Below are 18,282 nucleotides of genomic sequence, written 5' to 3'. Positions count from 1 at the left end.
TAAACATTTAGTTCCCAAATAAGGGGCTGCATTTAGTAAATAATACAACTTTTGGCAAGTTATATTGATCTACATTACAATTGTTAGTATTACATTTTTAAATTATCTTGTAGTAAGTTCAACAAAGCATAACATTAATTATTGGCACAGACATTCAACAAAATGCAAAATTTTTGAAGATCCTAACTCAGCCCAGATGATCTACAGTACAGACTGTGAATGAAAGAGAATCACCCTTCGCTTAACCATTAATGACTCAAACACCTGGGTTGACCGAGCAATTCCCGGTCCTTTTCCTTATAGCCCGTGTTTGCAAAGTCTAAAACTCTGGTTACTCAAGCTTTTTGTCAATCCCCCTTGTTCAAGCAGTAAGTTTTTACTGTGGCCTCTCTGTTTCCCTTTACTACATATGAAACTGAACACATATTGTTTAACCTAGAAACTGACTATAACATGAGACACCAGCTAGACTGAACACATATTGCAGGCTTGAAGCACTATTTGTCAAAAAATTAGGGCTATTTTTTTTTCAAAAAATTAGGGTTATTTTTGCCAAAAATAAGGGCCAAATTAGCAGGCCACCAGATCCAGAAATATTTGACTGGGGCACGGTCCGGGCAAAGACGTCACTGCTGAGGCACTACAGCCAAAGAGTGGGTAGGTATAGGAGGGGGGATATACAGGTATGAAATGGTGGCTCTGGTACATTTACTGGTGGGGGTACTCCGCTCATTTTAGGGGTGTCAGGGGGCTCTCCCCTGGAAATTTTTGAAGTACAGGCTTAAACGGGTGGCCTCTGGTGCATTTTTATGTCTAAATTTTGAGGTAATGGAGGGGGTACTTCCCTCTTGATTTGGAGGGATGGTGGGGTCAGAGGGCTGACTCCCTGTAATATTTTGAAATACAGGTATGAAATGGTGGCTCTGGTACATTTACTGGTGGGTGTACTCTCCTCATTTTAGGGGGGACTGGGGGCTCTCCCCCGATAAATTTTTGAATTACAGGCATGAAATGGTGGCCTCTGGTGCATTTTTAGGTCTAAATTCTGAGATAATGGGGAGGGTGACAGTTACTCCTTCTTAAGGATGATCTGGAAAATTTTGCAATACTGGTATAAAATGGTGGCCTTTGGTGCGTTTCTGGCTGTAAATTTTGAGAAAATATTATTCCTTTGCCAAAACAGTAGGGTCCACCTTTGATCAGTACCTGCCCTTTGACCATATATACAGTTGTTTTTCATCATCATTCAGTGAAGTATATCTATGTTTCATGAAGCTGTTGCCTAGGAATTCATGGAAACCGAAAGAAGCATCCTCTGTAAATGAATCTTAAAGAATATTAACTTCAATAACTTAATTGGTTCATTATATGCATGACTTTGTGCAATTTTTTTTAAGTTGAGACAGAAAAATACAAAAAATTAGGAAAAATTAAAAACAAGAGGGCCATGATGGCCCTATATCGCTCACCTGTTATCATTGCACTTGAGGACAAGAAGGTTCTCAGAAAAAAATATCTACGTCGAAAGGACAGGAACAACAAAGGGAAGAAATTTAACCAAAAAGAAAAAAAAATTCTTACAAGGTATAGATATGTCAAAATACACCTAAAAATTGGAGGTACCATCCATGTTGTACCACAGAAAAGTGGTCTCGGTTTTTCCCTACGGCCAATAATAAAAAAGTTACTAAAAATAAGCTATTTATAGTAACGTTAAAGGGAAGTAATTGAAAATAAATAAATATTGTAAGTAAACAAAAGAAGGATCTGCCAAATAAATCTGTTGACATAAATGAAATTTCAGATCAGTATCTTCATTAGTTATGGAGATATAACCATTTTAATTTGAAATAAAGGGAGGTAATTTGACATAAAATCAGTCCATAGTTATCTACCCTGATTGTCTCAGTCCAACTAATAACAATAATGAAATTTCAAATAAGTCCTATAAGTACTTACTGATATAAATCCATTTTGATTACAATCAGGGGAGGTAATCAGATATAAAAATAACTCTGGAACCTACGATTAGATCTGATTTGTCATGGAATCCAAGATTTTTTGTTGTTGAAGATATTTTGGAAGTTTGTATCAAATAAAACCATAAATGAAGTCTCTATATGGCTGCAAAAGCCAAAAAAGCCAATTTTGGACCTTTAAGGGGCCATAACTCTGGAACCCATGATGGAATCTGGCCAGTTGAAGAAAGGAACCAAGACCTTGTGGTGATACAAGTTGTGTGCAAGTTTGGTTAAAATCAAATCATAAATGAAGCTGCTATTGTGCAGACAAGGTCAAAATAGCTAATTTTGGCCCTTTCAGGGGCCATAACTCTGAAACCCATTATGAGATCTGGCCGGTTCAAGGAAGGAACCCAGATCTTATGGTGACACAAGTTTTCTGCAAGTTTGATTAAATTCAAATTATAAATGAAGCTGCTATTGTGCAGACAAGGTCAAAATAGCTAATTCTGGCCCTTTCAGGAGCCATAACTCTGGAACCCATAATGGGACCTGGCTGGTTCAAGAAAGGAACCAAGATCTTATGGTGACACAAGTTTTATGCAAGTTTGGTTAAAATCAAATCATAAATGAAGCTGCTATTGTGCAGACAAGGTCAAAATAGCTAATTTTGGCCCTTTCAGGGGCCATAACTCTGGAACCCATTATGGGATCTGGCTGGTTCAAGAAAGGATCCAAGATCTTATGGTGACACAAGTTTTGTGCAAGTTTGGTTAAAATCAAATCATAAATGAAGCTGCTATTGTGCAGACAAGGTCAAAATAGCTATTTTTGGCCCTTTCAGGGGCCATAACTCTGGAACCCATTATGGGATCTGGCTGGTTCAAGAAAGGATCCAAGATCTTATGGTGACACAAGTTTTGTGTAAGTTTGATTAAATTCAAATCATAAATGAAGCTTCTATTGTGCAGACAAGGTCAAAATAGCTAATTCTGGCCCTTTCAGGGGCCATAACTCTGGAACCCATAATGGGATCTAGCCAGTTCAAGAAAGGATCCAAGATCTTATGGTGATACAAGTTGTGTGCAAGTTTGGTTAAAATAAAATCATAAACGAAACCACTATCGTGCAGACACAAAATTGTTGACGCACGGACGGATGCACAGACGACGGACAAAGGGTGATCACAAAAGCTCACCTTGTCACTATGTGACAGGTGAGCTAAAAAGTAAGGGCTTTTTTAGGAATTTGGCCCTTTTTGAGTGTTTTTTTAGGAATTTTAGGGAGGCCTAAAAAAATAGGACTTTTTTAGGAATTTTAGGGCCACTTGAAAGCCTGATATTATTATATATCCTAGAAACTGACTACAATATGAGACACCAGCTAGGTAGATTATTCTATTTTCAAATCAAAACTGTTTATATCATCATACAGCTTTAAAAATGAAGCTAGTGTACAGTTACATGTATAAACAAACACCTATATTAACAAGAAGCTGCGTTCAATGAACGCTTGATGCCCCCGGTGGCATCCTTGTCGATACAAAGCAACCAAAGTCCAAAACGAGGTCAAGTTCAAGGTCAAAATGAGGTCAGGTGATGTGTGAAGATGAGGAATGGTCACAGGTTACATCTGCATTAGTATCAGTTCATTCTAGTAAGGGGTATTAATGCTAGACGAAACAGTCCCATTTGGTTAACCAAGAGATGGCCCATATAAAGCAACCTAAGTCCAAAATGAGGTCAAGGTCAAGGTCAAACTGAGGTATGGTGATGTGTGAAGATGAGGAATGGTCACAGGTTACACAAAACGGTCCCATTTGGTTAACCAAGAGATGGCCCATATAAAGCAACCTAAGTCCAAAATGAGGTCAGGTGATGTCTTAAGATGAGGAATAGTCACAGGTTACATCTGCATTAGTATCATGTCATTCTAGTAAGGGGTATTGACGCTAGACAAACGGTCCCATTTGGTTTAACCGGACGGACGGACGAACAAACAGACAGGACAATCACTATATGCCTCCCGCCGGGGGCATAAAAATATTTCCCTATTTGCAATGATTTTGTGATTTCAAGACATAAAAAGCTTTGTCTAAAACACCTTCCCATACTCTCAGTAAATAACAAGGATGAAATGCCCAATAAGGTTTCTCTGATATATATATATACATGATATAGTGCTGGGAAACAGTCAAAATTTCTGCATCAAAAAATGCCTGACCCCTGATTAACCATGATGAAAATCAGATGTAATCATTCTAGCCAAAATCAGATCAAAAACTGAAGTTTTCAATTCTGGGCAACTACATGATTTCAGTAACTTTGGTCATTTTAAAAACACTGCTCAGAAGCTGTTAACTGTACCAATTAGTGAATGGTACTAGATTAAGCTTATTTTGGCTGCTTTCCTTACATTTTCTATGCTTCAAGCTACCTTACATCAATACTGATTCTAAGCTGTTAATAATCTTACCTATCAAATCTTTGAGCCCACACTTCCTGGCTATCCAACAGTGTATTCTCTTGACGTTCAACTTCAAACTGCAACTCACATATCTCCTGATACCATGCAACATGCAATATAGAGATCACTGCGCATTCAAGTAAACATACAGGATGTAAGTTGCAAATATACATTCACGTACATACTGACTATACTTCTACCATAGTAGAAGTTTAGAAAAGCTGAACAGAGCATTATCACAGTAAAGATTTATGACTAATTTATTTCAATTCTCTAACATGTTAGTTCAAACAGGAAATAAAGATTGTTTACAAGAATAAATCAGCAGTTCAATTAACATATATATATATAAGATGAAACCATTTAATTTCGCAGGTATGAGACTTGGTGGTTAGAGCCAAAATAGCTGACGAAATCATTGAAATGGTTTTGGATATCAACTTTTGAACACAAAATTAGTGGGAACTATACTTGTTCATTGGGATTAAAATTTGTGGATTGACTCAACCGGGAAATCCACAAAAGGTAGTGCCCAAATAACTACTTGTGATTTCAAAGAAAGAAAATACAGAGGAAATGATGAAGTTCGAAGAAGAAATATTAGTGATGTTGTAAGACAGAAAAGGAGCATATTCTTCAGTGATTTTCCTTACTTAGTAGATTACAGCTATGAGTAAGTCATTCCTTACTTAGTAGATTACAGCTATGAGCAAGTCATTCCACTTCTAGTGTAACACTACAAACATTCTGGCAGAACTCGTCTCAAAATTTTAATGACACACAGATTTTCATAAAAAACAAACATAACAGTACTACTGTTAAATCAGAAGATTTTGTGAAAGATTTATTTTTGCTACATTCCCTTTGTTACCGTTATATTTAGTCCTATATATTCCACAAGTTGGTCATACATTACAACAAATTTACCTCATATGACCTACTTCTACCTAAACAACAGCTGTGGAATGACAGCAACGCCTCACTACCGGTATTCAAGTCTTGCCATTAAACAAACTTAAAGTAATGATAGCACAGACATATTAAACAAGTACAAGCAGGGCAAATATACTGAGTCATAGAACTTTCTCTTCTTAAGATGCTTATTGAGATAACACATTACACACAAAAAATTACTTCGTTGAAACAGGGGCATAACTTAGTAAAAAAAAAAGAGAAAGAAATATAGTGTTATAGAACCTGCAAATTGTTATGTCATCACTGTTGACACATGTATGAAGTTTCAATCCTTTCGCACTAGCAGTTAATGAGATATTAAAAGCAAACACTTAACCAAAATTGCTAAGTTGTAAAAAGGACCTAAGTTTAGAAAAAATCAAAACAAGAGTCAAATAAATGAAACCTGTGCACAGTAAGATTATTACAGTGAACAAGTGTGTGAAGTTTAAATCCATCCTTAGTCAATACATAGTAACCAGCTTACAAAACAAAAACTTAACCAAATTGGGACACAGACACTGACGTTGGTTGACAAATGGATGAATGTATCTGAACAACAGCTTGACTTATTGCTTGAATAGTGAAGTTAAAAACTAGCCAACTTAAAGCCTTGTGAAGAAACCGTAACCAAATTTTTACAGTAGCCAAATCAAACCCAGTCAAGGCCACTTGAGGACTGAAGAGAACTATCTGACATAAAGAGCAGGACTGTTGGTGTTTTCTTCTAATTAGCATGTAAATGCTATCATTCATAAAACTTTACATTAGGGTATAATATTTCCCAGTAATTTTGAGCTAACTTGCTGCCTGTAATCATGTGTATTAGCAAGGCTTTGTCCATGTTAAAACATGCATGTCATACCTCAAATGCCTGCATAATTTACATGGCTGGTAAGCACCTAGATAAACATTTGTCAGAAATTTCCATCATGCCACTACAAATGATCAGTGTATATAGTGGAAGTATGCAGGGGGTGGAGGTTGGGGTGGAGGGTGATATCAAGTGTAAACAGTGTAATCCCCACAAAACTCTAAACCAATACCACAAGGGCAAAACAATTATAAGTAAGTACTACATGATTCAATTGTGAAGTGACAAAGGTCTGAATCTAAAATATCTAATCTAGTATTACTAAAGTAGTATAGTGTTAACCTGTCACTGGACAGATTGAAATCGTTCTCTTTAAGACAGTTATTCTTACCTGGGACAATTTTAAAGTAGTTTCCTTTGAAGACATCTCTGTAAACTTCAGTTGTTTTTGTGCTTCTTCTGCCTAAACAAACAATTTTGTATTAAAACTTGATCCCACAGTTTAGTAACAGATTTAATCAGTAACATTAACATACTATTTATATGTTTAACAACAAGTATAGTTTTGCCAAACATATTCATATAAATTACAGTTATTTTTTCTGTTAACCTATAAAGTTTATAAACTATTTATGATAGTGCAAATATGAGCAAACGGGGACTTTTGGATTCACAAGACTAGGCAAATTATTATGGATCAAAGTGCATTAAGCGAATAGTAAAAATATGACTTGCAAAAAAAACAAACCCACAAATTACCTATAAATGTTCCTTCCATATGTATTTAAATAATTATTTATTCCATCAAGCTTACATGTATTTTGTTTTCAGTAACTTTTTCCTAAATCAATGTCAACATATCAAACAACAGTTGAGAACTTATAAATTATCCATAATTCTAACACGATCCGTTCATTGTTCCATTAAACAAAGAAGGCTGAAAACAGTGAATTATTATACAACAAATCACTGTTCTGACGTCACATTTATTACGTCATGGCATCAAACGGCATAGCGGCTTTCTGGAAAAGAAACCGATTGAAAACGGGCAAATATTTAATGAATGTCATCAAGGATGTACTTAAAAATCCTTGGTAACGTGTTAGAATCAAAATAATATATCTCATTTAGTGATTTGCTCTTGAATAAATCATTGTTTGTCGTTCAGATGCGTATAATTATATCACTCCCGCTGTGCCCTCGTGATATAATTCCTTCGCATCTGAACTCCAAACAATGATTTATTCAGCGAAAAATCACTAAATGAGATATATTATTTCTGAGGCAGCATGCACAGTCATATATATGCATAAAATTGCTGTAAACAGTTGGCTAATGATACCTGTTTTCTAAGAATATTGATGGCCTTGTATTTTGAATCAAGCCTTTGTTCACATGTCTCCAGCTCTATTTTCAAGTCTTCGACCTCCTGCAAAGAAAACATACTGATCTGTTAACACTGACAAAAAAAAAAAAAAAAAAAAAACTGAACTAGGAAAGTCGAAAATCTCAACTCTCATTATAGATCTTGGTAACGTAAGTTTTACATTCTAAGATGACTTTTCTATTATTCAATCACTTTTTACAAATATGTCTAAACTGAAATAAAAGGATCACAAAAAAAAAATCTGGTGAAAACAAGAGCTGTCTCCATAGGATGACACATGCCCCCCATGGCACTTTGAATGAATAGTTATGGCCGATGTTAGAGTTTAGAACCTTTGACCTACGGACCTGGGTCTTGCGCGCGACACGTCGTCTTACTGTGGTACACATTCATGCCCAATAATTTTAAAATCCATGCATGAATGACAAAGATATGGACCGGACACGCCCATCAATGCACTATCATGAAATATGACCTTTAACGTCTAAGTGTGACCTTGACCTTTGAGCTACGGACCTGGATCTTGCGCATGACACGTCATCTTACTGTGGTACACATTCATGCCAAGTTATTTGAAAATCCATCCATGGATGACAAAGATATGGACCGGACACGAATGCACTATCATGAAAAATGACCTTTAACGTCTAAGTGTGACCTTGACCTTTGAGCTATGGACCTGGGTCTTGCACGCGACAGGTCATCTTACTGTGGTACACATTCATGCCAAGTTATTTGAAAATCCATCCATGGATGACAAAGATATGGACCGGACACGAATGCACCATCATGAAAAATGACCTTGAACGTCTAAGTGTGACCTTGACCTTTGAGCTACGGACATGGGTCTTGCGCGCGGCACGTCGTCTAACTGTGGTTCACATTCATGCCAAGTTATTTGAAAATCCATCCATCGATGACAAAGATATGGACCAGACACGAAAATTGCGGAAAGACTGACAGACAGACCGACAGACCGTTCAAAAACTATATGCCTCCCTTCGGGGCATAAAAATAAGGGGGCAAAATCAAAGATGCCCTGTCAATACTATAGATAAATGTAAAACATAAACCTGCAAGGTTTCAGCTAACTTCATGGCAATTTCCTCACATGTTCTTTTCTTTCTGGATTTGTGATTTTCAGCTAAAAAATACAGCATAAATTTCATAAACAAAACTGTGATGTAGACAAGTATTCAAAAACATCAGTGTTAAAAGAGCGCAGAATAAGATGTAAAACTAACATTTAACAAAGATATTTCTATTTCTTTTCTCTCTGGTATTAGATATTGAAACAGAAAGTAACTTGATGTTATGTCTGTTTTGAAGCATCTCATTTTTTTCTAAGTTACTAAACTGCAACTGAGTGTAAAGAATTTTTTATTTAATTGCTAATTATAAATAACTGATAATTGACTTTTCCTGCAGGCAGCGGTATCGGACCAAGAACAGAAAAAGTCTTTGTCCATACTGTATGATTTCAAATATGTGTCTCCTTACAAATAATGGTTAAAAATGTTACACTCTTTTTATTCAATGTCAGGCAAAAATGAAGACTTTGAAATAAGGGTTTGATATTTAATTCCCTTTTAATATAGTTACACAGTATACATATATATGTCATATGTAAGTAGACAGATATCTGACTTATTCCATGGTGACACATGCATGCCTGTGATTATTTTTTAAAACTATATTCTACAGGGATAGAAGTTAACACTCAGCAGATATTATCCACCTGGGATTGTAACTACCAACGTCTAACTGAAACTACATTGCAAAAGGCCCGACATCACAAAACAAAAGTTACAACCATGATAACAATGTAGGTTTTCTAAATATTAACAAACTCAGGCATAAAAAAAAATGGTTTGTTTCCAGTGGCATGGCCAAAAAAAATAGAGTAGGTAGGTAGGCACTTTTTTTTTTTTTTTTTTTTTTTAACCTAACACTATTGTAGTTTCAAACAGGGAGATTATAAACCTTATAAACATGCATCCTATTGTTATGTTTGATTTACACCCGGATGTACAATGACTTTGATGATGTTTTAGCAATATAAAATGCCATTTGATTGTGTATTTAAATATTATGAAATAAATATTTGCTTTACATGTTTGCGTTTTGTTGTTGTTGTTTTTTTTTTCATTTCCAGATTTATAAGCCCATCCGATTAGCTCAAGGTAGAGCAGACGATCTACGGATCAAGTGGTCATAGGATCGTTGTATCCTATATCATTCATTCTCCGCTGCTAATTCATGTGGAGAAGTTGGCAATTACTTGCAGAGAACATGGTTTATATTTAATTAAACGTGAAACTTGAATGAAATCTTGCTGTGGATTCTCTCTTTAAATAATATAATTTTAATATTGAATATTATTCAACAACCAACATTTATATTTCAAACTAAAACCAAGTAAAAGCACACTGGCCAGGAATATGATTTGCATCTTTGATCTGCATTGAGATTTATACCATCACCCCCTACCCCAATCTAAAATTCTGGATTAACTGGAAATGCCAGACAATGAAGTTTTGACTGGTATGCCCAAATTGTGAATTATAAAAGCTGCAAGTGGTTGTTCAACGTCTTACTACTACTATAAATCCCATCTAAAACCTGACTTTTCAAGCCTCTGCAGGCCTCGACCTTAACTTTTTTCAGCAGGTCCACCAACTGCTGAGATCTAGTAGACCTGCTCATACTTTAGTGGACCTCCAAACGTCATAACTTGAATTGACTCAAAGAAACAGGGCTTATTTCTAAAATAATTAAAAATGGAAGACTAGCGATCTGTTATCCCGAAAAATGATTATTTTGTAACGTGTCCCAAAATATGGACACAATAATCATCATCCACCCGACGTCGACCCGTGTTGAAAGTGAAAAAAAAAAATTAACAATTATCGGTAATTATTCTGATGATAAACTAAGTAATTAGCCTTGTTTTCATCATCAATTAACACCCCCTCAAAGAGCTAAAAGAAGTGTGTCGGTTATTATGGCATCTGAAGTGGAGATCAAAGCGGTATAGTTGCCCGAGATTGTCATGGCATTACGTCATGTTTTCGCGCCATGTGACACATCACTGTCTAATCATACTTTCTCGATTCCTTAAATTGTTGAGAAGAAATCAATAAAAAAGTTTTTTCTTTATCTTTTTTTTAAAGCGAATGTGCAATATCCCGAATAAACTGACATGTAAATGTGTCAAACCGTGAACGATGATAGTGGATAGCCTACCTCTGCTACCTATTTGCCCTCAAGGAATTTACATTATTGTTTGAAAAGAATATCTAACGAAGTGTTGTGTCAAAAAATACATGTACAATGAATAATTTAAAACTTATTAAAATCCGCAACAACATCATACTGCTTTATTTTAAAACCACATTTCTATTTACGTTCACGAGGTCACGTAACCTATTCTGCCGTGCTTACAGAAATCTGTTTGCCAAAAATCGTTTTACTCCATGTATTTAAATTGCTGCCGCTTTTTCATTATTTAAGATTTTTTAATTGTGTTTTTTGTACATTCTGGTCAAAAGTCTGAATTTTATTACCATAGTATGTACCGTTTATTTACTTTAAGAAAGAAGTAAATAATCAAGATCGCACTGTTAGAAATTTTACAAAGCATTATATGAAAATTTGATCGTTTTTAAAGAATTTTGCCTACATTCCTGTGGATATCTTATTAAAATTGTTATAGAACTCAAACTGTATTAGTTCTCAAGCAGTGTTGAAAATTTGAAGCGATTATATAAAAAATGAATGCACTATGCGCGTTTTTTGTGCGTAAAGTAACCGCAATGTAAATTAGATATTACGATAGCGTGCACGTGCTTGTGGAATGGAAAATTACCAGCACGACGTTTTGATATTTTTACGATTTGCAGGTAAATTCCAGTCAATCCAGGTAATTTTGCCTGATGTAATTTCTCAATTTGGTAAAGTTACCAAGAAAAAACCACTCGCCCGATCGGTGGAGTAGTCCATTCGTGCAAAGAGCTATAAAAATAATAATATACTTATTTGCAAAAATATGTGGCCCGATTTTACCGCTAAAAAAGTTTAGGATCGGCGGTAAAAAAATAGGGTAGGTCGGGTCACCGGAAACAAACAACTTCTTTTCTACGCCTCATGAAAATCCAGAATCAGCGTTCATTATCTCTCATACAGAATTTTTGTTCACATAAATGCAAAGCAATATATGCCCAAAGGTTTGATCTTTGACCTTGAAGCAAACCATCCGAAACATGCGCGCTACATCTTTTGCTGCTGTATCTTGCATAAAGTCATCAATTTAGCATGAACTGTATCAGACTCATAAAAATGAAAAGTAATTTGTAGAAAATTGCCCAATGAAAGTCAGTCTGCAACTGGTCATTTTGACTGTAAAAATTTATAAACAAAGTTTATCAATTAAAAGTTTTAGTTTTCATAAATTTAAAAGCTTAATTTCACACTGGAATGGTCAAGACTGCAAATGTTCAATGTGCAAACATACTTAGCAGCTTGTTCTGCAGGACCAGATGGCATCTTTCCATTACACCCAACCAGTTTAATTTTATATATAGATTCCAGAGTTCTGCCGAGGATTTCAACATGATGGGCCCATGGCCCATCTACCCTGAAAACATGGGGCCATTCTGAAACTTTTGGGGCCATTCAAAAAGAACCAATTTTACATTAAAAAGACTTTACATTTCTTATGCATTTAAGAAGTGTATTTTTTTTTTTAAATGTAAAATTATACACAAAGTTCATGCCATTTATTCTCTTTTCCTTATAACTTAACCATGTATACTCAACCAATAACTTCTTCTGAAAGCTCTGTTTGTCAGATGTTTTACTCTTACTTTTTCGCTCTACTCAAATTACTTGACTGGGTGGGGGTCGGATCACTCTGTGATTCTGGGGTTGTTGTTTAATGTTCAGCGACATTTGTAGTTGAATCGTCGCTTTTGTTCAATGTATCATTTCTATTTGTATCTTTCCCCAGTGTAACTAAAGTCTGGTTTATTTTCTTAGAGGCAGGAGGACTGAAAAATTTGTGCAAAATCGCTTTTCCTTTCGGTGCAGCCGCCATTTTGATAGGAAGTGTCTAGCCATCCGGTAACCGGACGCCTAGCCTGCGTTCTAGTCGTCCGGTTACCGGACGTCTAGCAAATCATCAGGGGATTTTCTAGTCGTCCGGTAATTGATTTCTTAATGAATAAGTAATGATTTTATATAGTTTTAAATGTTATTTACTTAAAATATCAATACTTATCTGATTTTTCAGTCGATTAAACGCAAGAGATGGTGTTTGTTTACAAATCCGTTGATATTCTATTTTTAGAAATGATAAAACATTGATCGCCGAACGTCCATATGCTATTTTGTAAAAAGTGATGTTTTTTTCTAAAGGCCTAAACTTTAATTATTAAAACACAAACTTTTTGAAGAATGGAAAGCTTAAAAAAAGTAATTCATTCATTAATTTTGAATATAATTATTTCAAAATAAAATGGATTAATTATGAACGCTTAACTATTGACCATATCGACATTAAGGATAAATCCCGTTTTCCGGTTTTTCTTAAAGTTTTGAACATCACGCTGCCGCTTTTGAAATTAGATGTCATTTAAAACAGTTATTCATTAAAAAATACTTGAATACTAAAATATGAAAATTGAAAGTACTTCAAAACTGTTTTAATTTTGAAAAATCCAGTGAAAAAGTTGTTAAAATTTAAAAATTCCGATCCCATAAAAGCCTCCAGATGAACAGATTTTAGTAAGAGACGCCACGTCGATCTCGCCATTATTAAGTTCGGCAAACTTCCATTTTATCGGCTGAATAATGCAGTGATTTATTGTAAATGTTTATAGTATGTATTTACACAAAATTTTGTTTGCAGATAAGTATAGATATCTTAAGTAAATAACATTAAAACTATATAAAATCATGTCTTATTCATTAGGAAATCAGTTACCGGACGACTACAAAATCCCCTGAGGATTTGCTAGCCGTCCGGTAACCGGACGACTAGAACGCTGGCTAGGCGTCCGGTTACCGGACGGCTAGACACTTCCATTTTGATACAGTCATGGTGCAATTATCACGACACATTATTTTTTCAAATCCATCACAGTGATCTCCCCTGGAGGTATGTCTATCTACCGTGCAAGACCGGCAAACTAGCGATTGTTATCGGGTTCGAGTTTCAGATTTTCTGGCGCGCCAAAGGCCCACCGACGCGAAATTTGCTGCGCCATTCATATTTTTCTCGCGCCAATGGCGCAAAAACGCAGCCTCGGCAGAACTCTGAGATGCTTGTACTCTCATTGTGGTCTTTTGCTTTTTTATTTTTGATATTTTTATTTTTATTTGCTTGGTAGTTTTTGCCTTGTTCCTCATAGTTTGCTACAATTAGTATGTGTACCTTGCTTTCCTTGTGTAGTTGACATAGTTTTATGCTTTTTTCTCCATGTTTATTTGCTTTAGTTACTTGCTGTGCTTTTTGCATTGTGTTGTCAATACTTGTCTTGCTTAGCATGCTTTACCTACTTTCTGTATACCTTGTTTCCCTGTATAGTCAACATAGATCTATGCCTTGTTCTCCATGTTTAGCTGCTTTAGTTGGTTTCTTTGTTTTGTTGCTTTAGTTGCACACTTTTCTTTTCTATTATTTTTATGTAATAATTTGCATGCATTTTATGTTCTCTATGTGCTATTGTCATTATTGCATCTTATTTTCATGCTATGTTTTATGTGCTACTGTGAAGGAGCTGCTGCTCAGTTCATTTCAGATCTGATGTAAGGTGATATTCTCGTTTAGCATATTTTTTATTTAGCTTTTTGCACCAGTTTTGCCTGTCAGTTTTTTATTTCATGTTTATCTTAAGTACTTCTTAGGCTTTTGGTCAAAAGCAGCAGATCTTTCACAGGTTTAACTTTATGTTGTACTGTTACATGTAATTTTGTATAACCCTATCACTTATTTTACAGCTTGCTTACTATATGTTTCAACTGTTTATCTTTGTTATATATAGTCGGTTAAAAAGCGCTTGTCGCTTATGTTGTATTGTTTCTCTGTCTTGCCGACTTAAAATAAAATTTATCTTAATCTTATCTTAACAGCTTACTAGTCTTTCTTTTATAATGGAGACCAAATAATTGTGTAGTAATGCCAGCTGACCACTTAATTATTCAACATCTTGTTTACAAACTCACACATCACAATTATCAGAAAGTGTCAAAGATGTAACCGCATCGCTGATTGGCCGAATACTATTACATCTAGTTTTATGAAAAATTTGATTCACAGTCAGACTCACAGTTCTCACAAAAATCTCAAAAGTACCTGAAGTGGTAAATTATACAATCAGCATGTAAATTCAACTTGTCTTGACACCTAACACATTGTCAACAGTCTGAATTGCTGTAATTTGCGTGTGTGGATAAAAAAAGTTGGGTTGCTTGAATTTCGGTTCTTTACTGAATAACTGATCAACAATGTATTTTCTGTCAGATTTTTACACATACATTGTACCCGGGGATTTTAAAAACTTGTGTACAAGTTACATTAATGTGGGAATTACCCGAGTTTTAGCAAGAATGGGAATGCTGTAAATGGTCCACTACAACATGCTTGACAAAAAAAGTATCAGAAATCCCAATAGATTTTAGTTTGCTAACTTGGCAAATGACTTTGAAGACTGATACTTATTCAACTTAAAACTCAATCTATGTGCATTAACTTATAGGCATTGGCTAGAGAACCGGAATCGGTTCCCTAGACAGCGAACTTATTCGTCCGGAACCGGTATTCTAACCAAAATAGCGTGCATAGGCTAGGGAACCGGAATTTTATTTCTATGCATAATGCTGCCAAAATCCACTTTGTTTCTTGGTAAATGTCATGCATGTTGTTATCTTAATTAATTTTACCGTGTCCTTGCGTTTATCTGCGATTACTGTCTGCCATATTAGAATGATAAAAACTAGTATATGAATAAATGCGGGAAAACTCACTTTCCGGTTTTTAAATTTTATTTGCTTTCAACATGTACTATGTAAAAATTATTTGAATATAAAATAATACTGATTTGTATTTGTGTCATTACGTGTTTATAGATGTACAAACTAATTTAACTGTCATTAAAACTCCATGTAGATTCTTTGATCAGTTTGTAACACTTCGGCATTTCATGTTCAAAGATATGTGATCAATACTAATTAACAGAAATAACATAATTTGTTTTAAATGTTTCTTTTAATGAAGTTTTATTGTTTTAAACCTTTTAATTTTACATTTCAAGTTTATTTTGGCTTGCTCCAATGCTGACTATTTCCGCATTCATTCGTACTAGTTAATTTTATCATTCCAATATGGCGTACAGTATGCGGCGAGTACACTTTTGGAGACACGGTAAACACAGATAAATGAAAGTGCATTGCTTGCTGAAAATTGAAATGTTAAATTTAATAAGATAATAACATGCATAATACTTACCAAAAGAAACTCAGTGAATTTTGGCAGCTTTATGCATAAAAGTAAAATTCCGGTTCCCTAGCCTACGCAAGGTACTTCAGCTAGAGAACCGGTTCCGGACGAATAAGTTCACTGTCTAGGGAACCGATTCCGGTTCTCTAGCTACTGCCTAACTTATATCCCCGTATAACTGACAATATTACTCTGTGCATCTTATTACTATACATCTATGACTCAGACTTATTAATGAAATACAATATGAAATCCTAAACCTTTCATTTTATCTTGCTCTGGAGACATATTTGAATTTGGTATTGAGACATTCATCTTTTTTCTTATTTCTTCAATGTTTCGATTAAACAATTCTTTCTGTTGCCGAATAGATGTCCCATATGTTACATCTGCATATGATGGAAAGTCAGAGCCCTTTTCCTCTGCTTTGCTTTCTTTTTCAGAGCCTTGGTCCTGACAATTCGAAGTTTTTGGTTTCTCGCAAAAATATCTTTCATCATAAATCAGAATTTCTTCATCCTTTCCACTAAAAGTTTCACTGCAACGACTAGATTTTGGCACTAAGTGAGAATACTGTGTTTTGAGATCATGTATTTGTTGTATAGGCATTAATGAGAGCTCAAATTCTTCCTCGGAATCCTCTGAACAACTGCAGCCTGAGTGACTGTTCCTATCCGAATTATTTGACACTTTTGACAACAAACGGTCTTCAGAAGGGTTGTGAGGTTCATTTGATAAAATTGTGAGTCCTCCTGGTTTGAGTCCATCGCCAAGACCAAGATCAGCTTCTTGCATATCATCTGATTGCAAATTATCGCTCATTTTTTCTTTTAAACAGTTTTTCATACTAGACTCTTGACAGGAAATAGGGGAGATAATTTGAAAATTAGGTTTTATACCACTAATTCCAGCAAATTGGCCAGAAGCATGATCACACTAAATAATCGGCCACCCTTAATGTCAGATTGTTGAGACTACTAAATGATTATATTTTTTTCTATGTTATTCAAATGGATTAAAGTTTTAATTATGTAATATAATTATGAAAAATATGAGTAGCCTTAGATTACAATAGTAGATGTAAATATTAACTAGAGGTTAGAATTAGAGGGTATATTTTTATTTTTTAAGCAATATGATGTGGAATTTATTTTTATGATATATTTTTATATATTTAACAAGATAAATAGTCTCAGGTAACTCAGTATTGAGTGGCAGCATTCGATATGTTAATTAATGTTATTATATGTAATACATGTATGTACTGTGATGTTATTTATGTATGCTGATGAGACTGAAATAATAAATTATTTATGTATTATACATAAACTAATATTACAATTTGAAAGTCATTCATTTCATTGTAGGTCAATATTTTAAACTCATCGCATGTGTTGTGTTTAATCAACACCTTTTGATTGACAGAAATAGTCAATATTTTAAACTCTTCATAGGTGTTGTGATTTAATCAACACCTTTTGATTGACAGGAATAAGTGTTAAAATATAAATGGATTAACTGGCTAATAAATAGATAAATATTTTACTCGTAAGACACTGTATTTAGAGCATATCAAAAGAAAATGATATTCAGATTCTACTTGGTTCATGTTACAAAATCTACAGAGTCTATCGTAATTCAGCGTAATATTTGGACAAAATTAATTAAAGTCCGAAAATCCCCAAACTTTGTTTTAATCAGCCAAATCAACACCTGATTGACTTATATAATTTATTTTCTCACAATATAACAAACAAGACAAATGGGTCAATTTTTTATTCAATCTTATTTTTTACCATTGATAATTTATTGTACAAAATTTGCAAATATTTATATATTTCTATACTATGATGTAAATTATTTGATAGCGGCTTTTAGCAATGTATTTTTTTTTTATGTTACAACATTGTTAATTGATAGCAAACGTTCAAACCTTGAACAACAAGGCTAATTTTAACATCAATAAAATATTTTACTTTGTAGTTATTATTATCAAATGTACTTTTATTTACATCAAACAAAGGGATCAAAATATTTTTTAAGTTTTGTAACTATTATCAAAAGTACCTTTAATCATCAAAGTCACATTTTCAATCATTGAACAAACAAATGGATTAAAAGATAACCTTGTAAATAACTTATGTTTAAAGTTTATGGTCATCCTTATTAACAAACATAAAAAAAATTTTTTTTAATGTATTAA

The 18,282-nt window shown here is 34.4% G+C and overlaps 1 protein-coding gene across 1 annotated transcript; it reads right to left on the bottom strand.

Moving 5' to 3' along the window:
- Positions 1–4,377: 4,377 nt before the first annotated feature.
- On the bottom strand, positions 4,378–16,942 carry LOC128559371 (uncharacterized). Its single transcript, XM_053550716.1, has 5 exons — positions 16,340–16,942; positions 8,656–8,726; positions 7,538–7,624; positions 6,587–6,658; positions 4,378–4,522 (listed from the first exon to the last, which is right to left on the bottom strand). The coding sequence occupies exons 1-5, from the start codon at positions 16,923–16,925 to the stop codon at positions 4,433–4,435; spliced, it is 906 nt and encodes a 301-aa protein (XP_053406691.1). The 5' UTR covers positions 16,926–16,942; the 3' UTR covers positions 4,378–4,432.
- Between the last annotated feature and the right edge of the window lie 1,340 nt (positions 16,943–18,282).

The sequence above is a fragment of the Mercenaria mercenaria genome, chromosome 9 (assembly GCF_021730395.1).
Source record: "Mercenaria mercenaria strain notata chromosome 9, MADL_Memer_1, whole genome shotgun sequence".
NCBI classification, from domain to species: domain Eukaryota; kingdom Metazoa; phylum Mollusca; class Bivalvia; order Venerida; family Veneridae; genus Mercenaria; species Mercenaria mercenaria.
Note: the sequence above shows the minus strand (reverse complement) of the source record. Positions and strands in the feature narration are given on the sequence as shown.